At 34.1% G+C, this 13,988-nt stretch overlaps 2 protein-coding genes across 5 annotated transcripts in view; both read right to left on the bottom strand.

Moving 5' to 3' along the window:
* LOC141455834 (breast cancer anti-estrogen resistance protein 3 homolog) overlaps nt 1-13,988 on the bottom strand; it is a 301,202-nt gene that overhangs the window by 250,598 nt on the left and 36,616 nt on the right. The gene's annotated exons all lie outside the window — the stretch shown is intronic.
* The window catches only part of AsnRS-m (asparagine--tRNA ligase, mitochondrial), a 57,644-nt gene continuing 53,736 nt past the window's right edge, over nt 10,081-13,988 (bottom strand). Inside the window, exons 1-3 of one of the 2 annotated variants that reach the window (XM_074131264.1) lie at nt 12,251-12,730; nt 11,818-11,946; nt 10,081-11,707 (exon numbers count right to left, since the gene is read on the bottom strand). In XM_074131264.1, the coding sequence (XP_073987365.1) occupies nt 10,219-11,619 (1,401 nt within the window). In that variant the 5' untranslated portion in view covers nt 11,620-11,707; nt 11,818-11,946; nt 12,251-12,730 and the 3' untranslated portion in view covers nt 10,081-10,218. Of the gene's footprint in view, nt 11,708-11,817; nt 11,947-12,250; nt 12,731-13,988 lie in introns of those variants that run through there. The other variant, XM_074131265.1, reaches the window with a different exon arrangement.

The following is a 13,988-nucleotide window of genomic DNA, read 5'->3' on the forward strand; positions in this document are numbered from 1 at the left end:
AAGTAAAGCAGGCGAAAATTTGCTAGGGAAGTTATTATCACACTTGCCGGAAAATAGCTGAGGCTTTCCTCTGTACGAGTGAAAATACGCTGCGCATGCTTACTGGTTTTCTCATCACGCGAAATTGTTGACTCAGTGCACGCCTGAAAAAAGCTGGGACCTGGCAAATTAAAGAGAATCCTAACTACTTTCCTCTCAACCAACTCTATCAGGAGTGCCCTGAATCGAATTTTTTATCAGAAAAAAAAAAAAAAAAAATGAAAATTGAAGAGCTTGGTGCAAAAAGGAGTTATCAATATTTTTTCAGAAAATGCGTTTAGTGGCGCCCCCTATTGTATGTTCAATTCTACATCTTTTGGTGCATAAACGAGTGTTTATGCAGACTCGTTTATTATTACTTATTCTCTAACCTAGGTTAGATTTGGAGCAAAAATGAGCTTTCTACTGCAGATAACTTTCTTTTGCTCCAAACAGAAAAGATGACGCCATCAATCAAACAAAAATTTTTATATTAGGTTTATTTAATGTTTATATTAGGTAGATATTATTATTTTTCTTTTTGACAGGCATAATAATATTTCTAACATTCGCTTTGACAAGACACAAAATGCCACTTAAAAGCTCAAAAACAAGAAATCTGTTGACTAAAGTACTTAATATGTACTCAAGTTTTACTGAAAATTATGATTTTGGTGCAAAAAAAGAGTTAGCTGCAAAATAACTTTTGCTTATAGCAAGCTTAAAAAATGCCCTAGAAAGTTCAAAGTGAGCCCCAAATGACCCCATCACAATATATTAACTAATCCTTACAGCAGACACAACATAAGGAATACATCTTAAAGCATATTTAGTTTTTTGTCCTTACTAAAAATTTTAAAAAACTGTAGATAACTCCTTTTTGCACCAAGCTCTTCAATTGAAGATCTACATTTATACAATTGGCACACCAAATTTAAAGAAAATCGTAGGTGACGTTTCCGAGAAAATCTCCCCCCAAAAAAAGTGAAATAACTTTCAGAAAAATGGTTCTACCGATTTTTGTAAAAACCTTATTTTGGGTTTTCTCTGTTTGCACCTAAGTAAAATATAAAATGTTAAATTTCTGTGATTATTTATTTTTGAGTTAAGGTGGATACATTACAAATTAGTAAGCCCAACTTTTTCATACTCAGTTCCAATTTTTCCAAAAGTCAGCCCTGAAAATTCCCGTAAAATCTTAAAATTGAAAATGATTTGATATACCTTAATTACACCTTCTCTCCAACAGTAAGAAAGAAAAATGGCCCGCACTGAGAGATCTCCACTCTTGAAGGACTCCAAGTTAGACTAAGTACTAGAGGAGGAATGATGTCAGCTGGACATTTTATTTGTAATTTTTAAGCAAAAAAAACCTTACAAGTTATTTGTAGGATTCTCTGAAGTGAGAGCGAGAGTAAATAATAAACTTTAAAGTTAATAAGTAACAAGATATAGTAAGAAAAAGAGGGTCTTCAGAAAGCGCAATAAATTAATTCATTTTTAATCGACGTAAGCAGAAATAAAAGCTGAACAAAACAGATAAACTTACAGAGAAATTACCATAAAAAAAAGAGACCAATAAACGCTGATAAGTGTGTTTTATAAAAGAAAGTAATAAAAATTGAAAACTCATAACCTTTAAAGTGGAAGTCTCTGCATTTTTGTTTTTAAAAAGAGCAGTTCAAAGTGGAATTTATAGAGATACGGTTTGTAATCATGGACCAAAAGCAAGGCATCTTGAACATCTGGTTGATTTTGTTTTTGTTTTGTGCATGCTGATTAACAAATGAAGAAAGAAATCTCATTGCTGTGACCACCATATGTACTAGCCAATAAATTTTTCACTCTTACAGAATTAGAAAAAATAAAATAAACTAAAAACAACTAACTGTAGATAATTATATAAGTGGCAATGTCTATTTTGATTCATTTACAATGAATTCACTGGTTGAAAAACAACTGCACTATTTAGTGCAAGCCTTGCACAATTCATTAAGAAAAAGAAAAAAGAATTGCCTTTTTGCAACTGAGAGATTCGTTAATAAAGCTCTTAAAAGCTGCACACTTAAGTGGTTGAGAGAGTTAGAAAAAGAAGAATTCTTTTAGTTTAATTATTTATCTTCCTTCTTCCAGTTCTTTCTCATTTATTTCCAGTGTCATTTAAATATTTTATGTCTATTTCCACTTACGTGTAAGAAATCATGAAACAAGTCTAAGTTTTAATGTTCTCTCAGATTTGTTTCAATAAAATTAATTACTGGCTTAAAAGTAATGCAAATTTTAATTTATTTTGACGAGAATAAAGTGGTTCTTTTACTCATTTGATATCAGATTTTGGAATCGAAGTCACTTTATTAACGAGTTGAATAATTAATTCAATTTTTTTTTTGTAGCAAACTTTAATAATGAGGGGTTTTCTTCTTAACTTTTAATTCCACAGCTGCACTCTAAGAGTATTGTAGGGATTGAAATATAAAAATATATTGTCGTATTTAGTTTTAAAGGAAACATATGATTAAAAATTTCGAGGACCATATGTTTCCAGATTGTTGTATTATTCTAAAATATGAGTAATAAAAAGTTTCTAACAAATTCTTGATTACGTATTTACTATATTGGCGACGAGGATCAAAATGCCTAAATCAAGAAAAAGCCGAGACCTGATGGAGCAGGAGGAATTGGACGGGATGGGGGAGTTGCAGAAGAAAATGGAGAGATTTTCTTTTGACCCATTTGACCGGACAAAGGTGAGTCTAGAACAATATTTAGACCAGTTTGAAAGGAGATGCGAGGTGAAGGGCCTTGGAGGTACGTGTATGACCCGCAGAGAAATAAGAAAACAACTATTACTGGCCTATGTGGGTGCAGAGAGCCTAGGAGCAGTAAAAAATTTACTTATACCCAGGCAGCTGGATAGTTGTGACTATTCAGATATCCTAGGTGCACTGCAAGCTTTGTATAAGCCAGAAAAAACTATTTTTACAGCCAGGATTGATTTTGAACAGGCAGTTAGAAGTGAGGAAGAGTCACTTACTGCATTCTTAAGCAGGTTAAAATCACTGAGTGCAGATTGTAAATATGGATCTAGCTTAGACGAGAGGTTACGAGACAGATTTTTAGGGGGTGTCAGGCTAAGTAAGCTAGAGAAAGAAGCTCGCATGAGGTGGCCAGATGGACAAGACTCTTCAGGAAAACCAGTAAAATTAGAGCAGGTATACCAGTTGGCTAGAGCTATGGAAAGAGTAACTGAGGAATTAAAACAGGAAGAAATATATAAGGTTGGACAATCGAATAAGTTTAAATCTAAACAGCAAGATTTGAGGGCACGAAGGAAAGAAAGGGAGATGCGTGAAGAAAATAAGGGTAATAGAGCGAAATGTGAAAATTGTGGAAGAAGGAACCATGAGCGGGAAGAATGCCCTGCGAGGAAAGCAAAATGTTTTAGGTGTGATAAAGAAGGACACTTCGCTCGTATGTGCAAAAGTTCGATAAAAAGAATTGAAGAAGACCAACAGGAATACGACGATACTGATTTTAGTGAGGACGACTCCTTAAAAGCCATCAAATCAAGGGTGCATAAAGTAGGGAGAGCGGAAATCAAGGTTGTACTAAATGGAGTTTCCTGCGAAATGGAGTTCGATTCAGGCGCCCGAGTGTCTACAATTAGCCGGTCCTGGTGGACAAGATTAGGTCAACCTCCATTACAGCCTCTTGGTAACCTCCAAGGTTATGGGAAACATTTATTAGAGGTTTTGGGGCAGGCTCTAGTGGAAGTTGAATTGAATGGAGAGCGGAAAAAGCTGAAAGTAGCGGTAATGAAGGAAGAAGATATTCCCTTGTTTGGCCTGCCTTGGATACAGGCTTTCAGGCTGCACTTACCAAAAGAAGTGTCCATAAAAAAAGTGAAAAATCAGGGAAAACACAGTGATGTAAACGTAAAGGTAGGAAACATAATAAACGAATTCAAAGAATTGTTTCAGGATTCCCTAGGCACCATCAAGGGCACGCAAGCGGCCGTCCATTTAAAACCTTATGCAAACCCAATAGCATTCAGGGCTCGAAGGGTTCCATTCCCATTGAGACGACCAGTAGAACGAGAATTAGAGAGGTTGCTCCAAGCTGGAGTGATTGAAAAAGTGGACCCTACAAAGACGCCAATACTCTGGGCCACGCCTACCGTAAACGTAGACAAAGGCAATGGGAAGGTAAGGATTTGTGGCGATTTCCGGGTCACTCTAAACCAGTACATTATCCCAGATATCCATCCAATGCCAACCTTTGCAGATCTCACAGCAAAGTTAGTTGGGGGAGTGGAATTTTCAATCATAGATCTCCGGGATGCCTATCTACAGATGGAGGTGGCAGAACAGTTCAGAGATTTGTTGGTCATTGCCACTCACGTCGGATTTTTTCGCTATTGCAGATTACCGTTTGGATTATCATCCGCTCCCGCGATATTCCAACGCTGGATGGAAAATTTAATAGCGGACATTCCGAATGTGGGTGTTAATCTGGACGACATCATAATAACAGGACCAACTCGCGAACAACATTTGGCAACAGTGAAAAAAGTTCTGGCGAGAATGAGAGCCGTAGGATTAAGAGCAAAAAAAGAAAAATGTAGGTTTCTTCAACCAGAGGTAACATATCTGGGGCATCGCATTGATCAGTACGGTATCCATCCAACAATGGAAAAGGTGGAAGCTATTCGTGGTGCCAAGTCTCCCTCTACAAAAAGGGAGCTAAGAGCATTTCTAGGGGCAATTAACTACTATGAAAAATTTATTCCCCATCTGCACAGCCTCTGCGCCTGTTTACATCGCTTGACAAGTTCGAAGGTGAGATGGAATTGGACTGAAGAAGAAGAAAAGGTGTTTCAAGCGACAAAACAGTTACTTATGGGTAAGGAGTGCATTGTACCATATGACCCAAGAATGCCTATGACCCTTATGTGTGACGCGTCTGAATCAGGGTTGGGGGCGGTTTTGTTGCATAACTTCCCTGACGGAACCGAACGGCCGGTGGCATACGCCTCAAGGACATTAGCGGCGGCCGAAAAACATTATGCGTCCATTGACAGAGAAGCACTAGCATGTGTATTTGGAGTGAGAAAATTCCACCAATATCTCTATGGGAACAAATTCACTCTAGTTACGGATCATAAACCCTTAGAGAGATTGTTTGGTCCCAAAAGAGATCTTCCCAAAGTGACTAACAACAGACTAACCCGCTGGGCGGTTGTTCTCAATAATTACAACTTCGATGTAGAATACCGAAAAGGGTCAGATAATTCTGTAGCGGATGCATTATCAAGACTTCCACTGAAAACAGAAGATAATGATAATAATATCGATGTCGCAGATAGCTTTATTTCAATAAAAAAGTTGGAAGATTTGGAATTAACAAAAGAAGAATTACAAATTCAGACTAAGAGGGATCAAATCTTAAGCAAGGTGAGTACTTTCGTCATCACCAGCTGGCCGCCGAAACTCAAAGAGGTAGGAATAAAATACTATTTCGACAAAAAGAATGAAATAATTTTAGAAGGGGGCATACTTATGTGGAACGGGAGAATAATAGTTCCCCAGACACTCAGAGGGAAAACGCTAGCGACTCTCCATGAAGGGCACCCAGGTGTGATAGCGATGAAGTCGATAGCGCGTTATTATGTTTGGTGGCCTGCGATGGAAAAAGATATAGAGCAGTATGTGGCCAAATGTCAAGGTTGCCAAGAGAACAGGTCAAACGTGCCTGAAGTACCACTTTACTCATGGAACATACCAGACTATCCATGGGAGAGGATTCACCTGGATTTCGCTGGGCCGTTCCAAGGTAACTACTGGATGGTGGGAGTGGATGCTTACTCCAAGTGGCCAGAAATAGCCATAATGAGAAAGATAACCACGGAAGCGACAATAAATAGACTCCGAGAATGGTTCTCCAGGTACGGGGTACCAAAAAAATTAGTGACTGATAATGGACCTCAATTTAGGTCCGGAGAGTTCAAGAATTTTTGTGATAGAAACGCGATAAAACACATCAGAACCACTCCATATCACCCAAAATCTAATGGATTAGTGGAGCGATTCATTAGAACCTTTAAACAACGATATCTGGCGGGGAAGGACGAAGGAGGCAGCCCTCAAGAAAAGGTAGCAAGGTTGTTGCTGAGCTATCGGAACACACCTCACAGAACTACTCATAAATCACCGGCTGAGTTATTTTTGAAAAGAAGACTCCCTACTGTGTTGGATAGGTTGAAGCCAGATCCTAAGGAAGAAATGGAAAAGGAGATCTGGAAACAAAAAAGATACCACGATCTAAGTATCCAAAAAAGGGAATTTATAGAGGGGCAAGAGGTTTGGATAAAGAATGAATTAGGGAAAGGATGGAAACCGGGTATGATTAACTGCAGGACTGGAGAGTTATCATATCTAGTCATGTCAGAAGGTGAACTTAAGAGAAAGCATGCGGACCAATTAAGGGCAAGGATAGGTGCTACTGCACCAGAAAAGGAAGAGAAGGAAGAGATGAGCTGAAGATGGAGAGGTAGATAGCTAAGTAAAGCGGGGAGAAATGTAGGGATTGAAATATAAAAATATATTGTCGTATTTAGTTTTAAAGGAAACATATGATTAAAAATTTCGAGGACCATATGTTTCCAGATTGTTGTATTATTCTAAAATATGAGTAATAAAAAGTTTCTAACAAATTCTTGATTACGTATTTACTATAAGTATGTTTCAATAAAATTGAAATATACAATTTATTTTGGTCAGGCTGAAGAGCCACAAAATTTGGATAAAAGAGCTGCATGCGGCTCGCGAGCCGCTGGTTGCCGACCTCTGGCCCAGATGATGACGTCACACTTTTTTTTTTGGCAATGAACCAATGGGTTATTATGCCCTCGTGCGTTTATTTTTGCTACAATCAGCGCGTTGGCGCTATAAGTAACAGTGATAACAGAAGTATGAATTACAGAGGAATGCGAGTGGAGAAGTTACCCAGTGGTAACACTCCAAAATATTAGGCTATTAGTCACTCTCTTCACTTGAGAGAAGATCACGAGGCCACTGTCTCTTAAGGCGTCTTGTCGGGTTATCAGGAAGAGTTCTAGAAGAAAGATTTTTAGCTAGAGGCTTTATATGAGATTGCAGGTTGAAGTGGAGTTTTCTGTATTGTATTTTAGCAACTTGTGTGACAAAAAGGAATGTTAAGGTCAGTGTGTATTAGGGTGGGTCAAAAAAATCGACTATTTTTTTTTTTACAAGTGCAACGGAAAAATGGGTTCCTAGACACCTTAAAAAAATTCCTACCAAATATGAGCTCTTAATTTTGAAGGGAAGATCCTCCGCATCGCAGTTTTTCATTTTTTTTTTTAGTCCAATAGAAAAAAATTCATACCTTTCCATTAATTGACTGTACAAAAAAATGTTTCGAATGAATTTTGTAGGAAATTTAATGCTCTACAAAAAAGGTACCTTATATTTTTTTCGTAAACCTCGCCATTTGAAAGATATAAAGGATTAAATTTTGATTATTTTATGACAAATTCCATTTTTGTTTATGAATTTTATAACTCGACAATAAATGACTTTTACGAAATGCAAAATACCAATTTTTGTTGGAAATTAAATGCTCTATAAAAATGGTTTCTTATGTTTTGGCGATAAAATTAACCGTTCAAAAGATATTCATCATCAAACTTTCATGTGTACGGATTTTAAAAGTTTTTGATTAGATATTCGAAAAATTTCAATTTAATTTATGATTTTTAAGAAAATTTACACGAATTTTAGTTGTTATCGATTGAGAAACGTCAAAATATTTTTTAAGTTTTTATTTATGTTTAAGTATATTTGTCTCGATTTATTATCGACAATATCAAATAATGCTTTAAGTTCGTTCTGAAATTTTATTTCATTTTTGCATCGTCCTGATGATTTTTTTCGCGCAAAAGATTTTTGCAATTTCAACCATCGATTATGATAGCGAAGAATTTTTTTTATTACACTAGTCGATTCACTAGTCGCAATCTGGTTGTTTTTCCATAATTCAATAACTTGATCAGCTGCATTTTTGGCACTTTGTTTGACAGAACATTTCAAAACTTTGAGCTGATGAAAAAAAACACTCATAACCTCTTTCACTGTTGGTAACTTACGTTCTGAAAGTTTTTGCACAAGTTTTCCGATCAAATGAATTTCTTTATCCATATCATATTTTCGATAAATATCAAGTTAATTCACGTAGTAACCACAATATTTGTAAATAATTAATCGATCGATCACATATACAAGACCATAAATTTTGGAAACACTAAAAATGCTGTAGAAATAAATGTATACAAACCAACGACAACATAACGATGAAGTAAAAAGTAGGTGGTGCTAGTTCAAAGTTCACAATTCAAACAGATGAAATAAAATACGAAACAAAAATTCTCTAGAGAAGAAATTTTCCCTAGGATCTCGTGATTTCTAATGATTAAAACTAAAATGTTTAGAATAAATGAAGACAAATTTTGATAATTTTGAAAATAAAACTCAAATAATACTTATATTAATGACAAGAAATGAAATTTATAAATTAAATTGAAATTTTTCGAATATCTAATCAAAAACTTTTAAAATCCGTACACATGAAAGTTTGATGATGAATATCTTTTGAACGGTTAACTTTATCGCCAAAACATAAGACACCGATTTTATAGAGCAGTTAATTTCCAACAAATATTAGTATTTCGCATTTCGTAAAAGTCATTTATTGTCGAGGTATAAAATTCATAAACAAAAATGGAATTTGTCATAAAATAATCAAAATTAAATCCTTTATATCTTTCAAATGGCGAGGTTTACGAAAAAAACATAAGATACCTTTTTTGTAGAACATTAAATTTCCTACAAAATTTATTCGAAACATTTTTTTGTACAGTCAATTAATGGAAAGGTATGAATTTTTTTCTATTGGACTAAAAAAAAAATGAAAAACTGCGATGCGGAGGATCTTCCCTTCAAAATTAAGAGCTCATATTTGGTGGGAATTTTTTTAAGGTGTCTAGGAACCCATTTTTCCGTTGCACTTGTAAAAAAAAAAATAGCCGATTTTTTTGACCCACCCTAGTGTGTATAGTCAGGTTGGAGACATAAAATGGAGCGTGTACAATGGTTCGAAATATTTCAGATTGTAGAGATTGAATCCTTTGGAGATTGGAGCGTTTGGTTGAACCCCACAGCTCTATTCCATACGCCCAGATGGGTTTCAAAATAGAAGTATAAATTAGTCTTTTGTTGTCCAGAGAGAGTTTTGATCTATTGTCTAAGAGTCTTTTAAGTAGTCGATAGCGTCTGTTTAGTTCTGTTCTTTTAAGTCTAGTGTGGGGGTTCCAAGAAAGTCTTCGGTCTAAGTAAAGCCCAAGGTAGCGGGCAACGTTTACTACTGGTAGAGGTGTTAGGTTATAGAAGACTGGAGGAAGAGTAATGCGCCGAAGAGTGAAGGTGATATTTTGAGACTTGGTTTCATTAAGTTTAATAGCCCATCATTACATTAAAAAAAAAAAAAAATACAGATTCTGTTTTTTAATAAATTCTGCAATTTTATAGATAAAATCAGAAGCAATTTTTCAAAGTATCTGTAACGAAACCTAATGAATACACTCCCATTGTAAATCACTTTTTATACAGTACATAAAGTACGAAATGATCTAATACAGTGGGATAAACCAGAGCGTAGTGCCATTAATTAAATTAGATATGGAAGCAAGATAAGTTTTAATGCTGCAGAGAAAATAATAATGATGCATTACGTATATATTTAGCTATGATTAAATCAGTCATAAACTAATAATTGATAACAGTGTGAAGAAGGTTATAGTGGAAGATTGTATATATTTATCATGTAACTAACTGCAATCAAATAATTAAATTTTATGATCAGCTATTCGCTAATATTTTTGAATTTTAGTTAAATATTATTAGTGGGAAATTCCAAAAATATATAAAGCGTTAGAGGTCTATATAAATTCATTGTAAGTTCATAGCTTCTTTTAAAAGAAGGTACAACTTTCATTACAGTCTTTAAAATGATGGATTTTATTCAAATACAAAATATACATAAAATCCTTTAACCAATCATTCTTGGTGGAAGTTTATTCAAAACTAAAATACAACTCAATCTTCACAATTCTTCTATTTCTTAAATCTAAATTTGACAATGATGTGGGAATCTTGGAAAAGGGATGGTGTCTTTAATGTTGTTAACATTCAATAAAGCCATTAGAAACCTATCAAAACCAATCCCAAAGCCTCCTGTTAACACATTTCCGAACTTCCTTAACTCTAAATACCACTCTAATCCTTTTATCTTTTCAACATTCACTTTTAGCCTATTGAAATCATCTTCTCTTAAACTACCGCCACAAATTTCACCAACACTTGGAAATATTAGATCAAAAGCATCAACAGTTCTATTGTCGTTTCTATTGATTCGCATGTAGAACGGTTTAAGAGTCACTGGCCACTCAACTAGGAATATCGGAGTATTATTGTTGTGATTTGTCAGGAATAGTTCATGCTCTTTAGTGAAGGAAGTGTCTGGCTTGTGGGGTACTTTCAAGGATGTGCTATGTGTTTTCAAAATATTCGCTGCCTCATTGTAAGTCATAGTGATCCATGGTTTTTGTAAGGCTTGTTCCAGTTTGAAATTCGATTCAGAAAATTTTTTTCTACACAATTCAACATCTGGTTCATTTGTATTTAACAAATTATTACAAATATGTTTCAGCATGTCTTCAATGAAACTTGTTAAATCTTCAACACTTTTCACTAAAGCAGTTTCAGCTTCAAGCATATAAAATTCAGCTAAATGAAATCTCGATTTAGAATTTTCCGCTCGGAATGTTGGTCCAAAACAGTACACCTGGCTCAATGATCTGGCCATTACTTCCAAATGGAGTTGTGCCGATACTGTAAGATAAGCATTCACATCAAAAAATAGTTCCTTCGGAGACGTCGTGCTGGCAACAGCAGTAAATACTTCACCAGCACCTTCGCAATCGTTTGATGTTAAAATTGGTGTATGAATTTCAATATAATTTTTTTCTTGAAAGAATTTTCTGATGGCAATGCTGGCCGCGTTTCTAATTCTTAGCACTGAAGCGAAATGCGCTATTCTTGGTCTTAGATGTAAGTATTGTCGGCAATAATCTGTACTGTACGATTTTCTTGGTGCAAATGGATAACCATCATTAAGTTTCCCGGCACCAAGAACTACAATGTCCTCACCTTTTAATTCTAATTGTCCACTAGGTGTTTTACTAAGATGCCCGGTAACTTCCACGGAACTACCGTAATCGACGCTGTCAGCCGCCGTCTTTTCTAAGACTACTTGCAATCTTTGAGCGCAAGATCCATCGTCCACGTCGACAAACACATTATCTTTCATCTTTCTCACAGCTCTTACCCATCCCTTAATCGTTGATGAAGAATTCTCCGAAGGTGATGTATGAAGTATATCGGCTATACGTTTGACATTTTGTATTTGCCTCCGAATCACTGTTGTTTTGATCAACGTATTTATTCTGAGAGTGCCAATATTACTCATTTTATGTTACGAGTTAAATTTTGCCAACAATAAAATAAACTTCCGAGAAACATTCAATCTGAAGAGCGAACTGGAATTGAAGTCAAATCTGAAACATACAGAATACTTATTTGAAGTACTAATTTAATAGATAATTATTTCTTAATAATTAATTTCGCTGTTAAACTTATTTGAAATTACTTCATAATAATAACTTACTCCTTTATCTTTTTAAGAATCAAAAGGCAATCTCTTTTATATTTTCCTCTTTAGCACTGCTTTTTCTACAAGCTCTCTAATGCATCCAGCATGTTATGTCAATAATTGAAGAAACTGCTTTGGCAGTATCTGAAAGATGTTAAAATTTTAGTTTTGAAACAGAAGTAAAATCCTTAAAACAAAATAAACAAATCAAAAACTTTTAACTTCATAATCTCTAAATGGTAGTCAAAGAGTCAACTGGTACTCTAATTTCTTTAAGCAAAAATAAAAAACATTCAGTTCTCTGCACTCACACACACACAAAATAACTGCGTTTTATTAGGACTTTTTGGAAAGTTCTATATTTGAAAAGGAAATAGAACCTGATTCTTACCAATAAGTAAATACTTGAATACCTATAATTAAAGTTTAAAAAAATATTTATACATACCCAGGAATAAATGCTCATAATTTCAGTTTCCATCAGAGTTAATTAATACAGATGAAAGAAATGAACTTTATATCCTGAACTTTATCTTAAATCCTGAGTTATTTCATATCACAACTACATATCTTCTTCAAAAAAATAGTCTCCGGAACTGTCCGACACTTTTTCAACGCTCAAATTCATATTAGTATACTTAAATATAGAATTATTAATTTAAATATAAAGTTTTCACAAGGAATCTCCCTCAAAAACAATTCAGACCATGCCTACCTAACCATATCGGTAACAATGTTATAACCTCACTTTTGTGGAGATTACAATTATCGATACTGCGCTCACTGATACTAAAAGTGTTTTCTCTTTCTTTTTTTTTTAATAATGGAAATCTAACTTTATCTTTATTCACAATATAAATAGAACGCATTTATAATTAATAAACACCACCAAATATTCAACTAAGAGTGCATTGAAATGTGGCGCCCTCTTGACAAGAACATTCTATTTATAAATTCAATTTAAATTGTGCCAACAAAAATACAGCATCTTCACTGTCACTAATTTTTATCAACACAATTATAACTTATACATGCTTATTACCAAAGAAGTAAGTTATGATCTACTTTTATATGGTTATAAGTAACAGTACATAGGAATAAGTAATAAGTGGTTTTAACTGGATTCCAAGGGGATATTTAAATTAGAAAAAGAGAAATGTAATGTTATACGAATATTACCTAATCGTCTCATTATGAGTTCAAAAATTAATATATATATTTTGGAATTAGTGGTTTTTAAGTTCTATGGTACTAAATGAAATGAATCAAATAGCAAAGTGAGTTTGTTTTGTAACCACTAGGCTACAGCACCTTCTGAAGTATAGAAAAAGCTGGTGATACTTGCATGAACAACTGTAGCGCAGCGCCACTAATCAAACTTAACATTGCAGTTAAATTTTTCATTTCTTTTTTAAATAAATTGATTATATAGGTATGTGTTTTTTGAGATATTTAAGACTTTATTTTACTACAATTCAATATTTTCTTTTAAATTTAATTTTACGCATCTTAAGTTTTCTTTCTATTTTAGTAGAACACACTTCCAATTTATTAATCAATGAAGTTATACTTAGTACTCTTAAGAATAAGAAAAAATATTCCTTGATTTTTTTCTTAAATTCGTACTTACAAGAACATATATAAATTTTATTGGAATATTTCTTCTAAGGAAAAATATTATTAGGGTATTCTGAGAATTAATTTTTGTTTTTAACTTCAGTGTTTGAAAAATGTAAAAGTTAGAACCTTGAATATTGTAGAGAACGAGAGTTGTTTCAGTGTTCACATGGATTTTTTACCTTATTTCACGCATAAAATAAGCTCAAATTTAGAAGCTACATTAGAGAAAATAGTGTGAAAAAAGTGATTCCTTCTCACAAGTGTGGATTATTGCGACAAGAGCTGATGGCGTATGTAGTAAACAAAATAATTTTTTAGAAATTTTTGAGGAATATATGTTGTTAGATAATTTTCCTTGGAGTTTATTACCTAACGCGAGCAATTCTAAGTCATGCTCAGTATTAGAAATAGGAACATTTTAATTTTATAACACAGCATTTGTAAATATTTTTGTCGGCTGGTATAGTAGTAAATATTTAGTGTGAGAAACCTTAGAACTTTTCAATCAACAAAACAAATGGCTACACCCAAAATTTTAACATCCTTGTCAGTTAAGGCTTTTCTGA

The sequence above is a fragment of the Rhodnius prolixus genome, unplaced genomic scaffold (genome assembly GCF_049639745.1).
Source record: "Rhodnius prolixus isolate KJV_2025 unplaced genomic scaffold, Rpr scaffold_4, whole genome shotgun sequence".
NCBI lineage: Eukaryota > Metazoa > Arthropoda > Insecta > Hemiptera > Reduviidae > Rhodnius > Rhodnius prolixus.